Raw genomic sequence first — 2,925 nt, forward strand, 5'->3', positions numbered from 1 at the left:
TGTACCAAAATACAATGATTGCATTGGCTGGCTCATGTTGTCAGAATGAATGAGGATTCATCACCGAAGAAAAATTTTGAAAGCGATCACTGTGGTACACCCAAGCCAAAAAAGTTTTAAAACACCTTACCTAACCTAACAAAGAAAGCACGGTATATTTTGAAATGTGTCTAATTTTATTTCTCGACTAGAGGATATTTTTAGGTTGAAAATGTGATCAAAGTTCTTTGATAATCTGAAAAATGTTTTTTTTTCACTATAATTGCTTGTGTGTGGGATTTTATTTTTCCAATTTTGGCTATTCAATTAAAAATCATTTATTTTACATAAATATGCTGCAAATTTTACGCTACATTACCGCTGTTCAAAACCCATGGAAAAAGAACAGAGGCTAAGTTCAATTGCTGTCAGTTATAGAATATAGTTTTAGCTTTGTTCTTGTCTTAGGAATTACAAACTATAATGAATTTTAAAGGGATTTTTTTCCTTCTCTTCGTTGCTCAACTTTTCATTACAACTGAGGTGAGTTCTAAGTTTGGCTTTTAAAAGTTCCATTTGGTAGTGATTTCCAAAATCCTTCAATTTTAGACTGCCCGCAGGCGTTTCCAACTTGTACTTAACAATTTAACTTGCAACATCCTCAGCCCCTTGGTAAAACGTTTTGATTGTGACTTTAAGAAGTTTGCAACAAGTCGCTATGCCTTAGACGCTAATTTTCTATTGCGGCGTGATTTCAACCAAAATGCAGAGATTCATGCTTTGATCTATTTTACCCCAGCCAAAGCTAAAAGAGCTGTAAAGTTCATGGATCTGAAATTAAATATCTGCAACATGCTGACAACGGCAATGTCCATGCCCTTGGCTAGAATAATTTTGGACGAATCTAGACGTACGAGTAACTTGCCCTACGAATGTCCTGTGAGAGGAGTGAGTATAAGAGCACCATCATGGAGTGCTGTATATCAATACATTGATGTATTTACGTTTCATTTTAGGATTTGTTGTACACTTTCAATAATTACAGTATCAGCGCTGAAACTCTGCCCCCATACTTTCCCTTGATGACATTGAATTTTTCCTTATTCACTTATGATAACCAAGAGTTGATAGCGGAATTTTTATTGGAGGGCACTACACTGTTACGGTAGAAGATTTTTTGTTTCCTAGCAAGTGACATGTGTTGCAATGCGGCTGATTGGTGTCTACGTATTGATGATATTGAAAATTATTCTGAATGGCTATTATAAGCTGTAAATATCAATCTGATTAAGATGTGTAATTTTAAAATAACGTACAGATATATAATATAAACCAAAGAATTTAGCCTATTTCGAATTCATGTTGTGGAAATAGATCAGTAACTACATCCTAGTTACTTCTAGGATTTATGGCCTCTTAAGGGACTAGATCCATTGGTATAGTTCTTTGGAGTCTTTTGGTGACTGGATAGTTTCGAACAATATTGGTTTAAGTCAGAGTTAACGGAGTGACTCTGTAGTTTGTTCGCATGTTTCAGACCGTAGATGGATATTTCTTCCGATATTGTCCTCACTCCCAATTCTCTGTGTATGTCGGTGTTTCGTATGTACCAATGTGCATTAGCTATGATACAAAGTATTAAACTTCGAGTTTCTTGGATCTTTTCTACTTCATACTTGGCAGCGTAACCCCAAAAGCTGTATTCCGTAGGGCCATATTGGTTTGATCATTTGATTATACAAAAGAATTTTATTTTGAATCGATAATATATTGTCAACTAGCATTCAGTACAATTCGGAGAATTTTATGTGTGCTTATAATTGTCTCATCAACTAAGTCTTTTAATATTGCTTTTCCATATTTAAAAGCCAAATTAGCATAAATGAAATATAATACAAAAATGCATCCAAATAGATGGCCGATATTTGATAGAGAACCCCGTTGAATCATACTAACCATAGTTTGATATTGGAAGTCATAACAAAAATTGCAGGTTTATGTTCTAATCCAATCGGAGGGGAGCATCTTATAACCACTCCTATGAGTGACGTTTAAGATTAAGGGTTGCTTTAATATTTGTGTCTGGGGATCTTGGGAATCACTGCGATTGGTTCATTGGGGCTAATGCGTGGAATTCAGCCTCAGACTCTGAAGACGCAGCTTCAGAGATTGCCGCAGCTTGAACTGATTCATGGGTAATCGGCGAGACACACGCGTATGTTGAATAGGACCACGAAGGTGTCTCAGATGGATTTCCAGATAGGAATGGACATGGTGCATAAGGAACTGCAAGTTAGTTTACCTACCTTGGCGGAGTGGCAGAGAGGGTCGAAGATGAAGACTAGAATATGGTGTGGTATCTATTGCAGTGAACTCGGTATCAACATCTTCTTACGGATGAGGCATGTTTGCAGCATTTTTCAAGCAGAAGTATATGCGACGGCTGTAGCAGCGGAAATTAATATTTTCAGCGAAAGTCGGGCAACGTTAAAGGCATTAAACAGAATGTATGTGAGATCCAAGGTTCAGTGCACCTGTCGGTTGTCGGTGGTTGTGCGACTCAATATCTTTTTCTATGGTTAATTGCCTGACACGAGAGGTGAATCAAGGTCAGAATGTTGTACTTCAACTTCGGAGAGATATTTGAATACAGGCCGCACAATTTATGCCGAAAAATGTTTTCAAATCTTTGGATTTGGCGCGTACTTTGATCAGGATTCTTCCTGATCAAAGTACCAAACAGCATACGTTGGAACACAGCGTTCGAATAAGACATGTGTGCCTCGGCATTTCCAAAAAAATCATACGCGTCCTGTCAACAGCATAGTTTTCGGTTTCAACGAAGGCGATGTAGCACTATGTTCATATGTGCCCAAGAAGAACATAGCGGTAATTTTGCTGTCGACACAACATTATACTTGCGGTGTGGACATGCAAACTGAAAAA

At 37.4% G+C, this 2,925-nt stretch overlaps 1 protein-coding gene across 1 annotated transcript; it reads left to right on the forward strand.

Moving 5' to 3' along the window:
• Positions 1-462: 462 nt before the first annotated feature.
• LOC106093208 (uncharacterized) lies at positions 463-1,148 on the forward strand. Its single transcript, XM_059369865.1, has 3 exons — positions 463-522; positions 589-927; positions 996-1,148. The coding sequence occupies exons 1-3, from the start codon at positions 463-465 to the stop codon at positions 1,146-1,148; spliced, it is 552 nt and encodes a 183-aa protein (XP_059225848.1).
• Positions 1,149-2,925: the final 1,777 nt, after the last annotated feature.

The sequence above is a fragment of the Stomoxys calcitrans genome, chromosome 5, assembly GCF_963082655.1.
Source record: "Stomoxys calcitrans chromosome 5, idStoCalc2.1, whole genome shotgun sequence".
Classification (NCBI taxonomy): Eukaryota; Metazoa; Arthropoda; class Insecta; order Diptera; family Muscidae; genus Stomoxys; species Stomoxys calcitrans.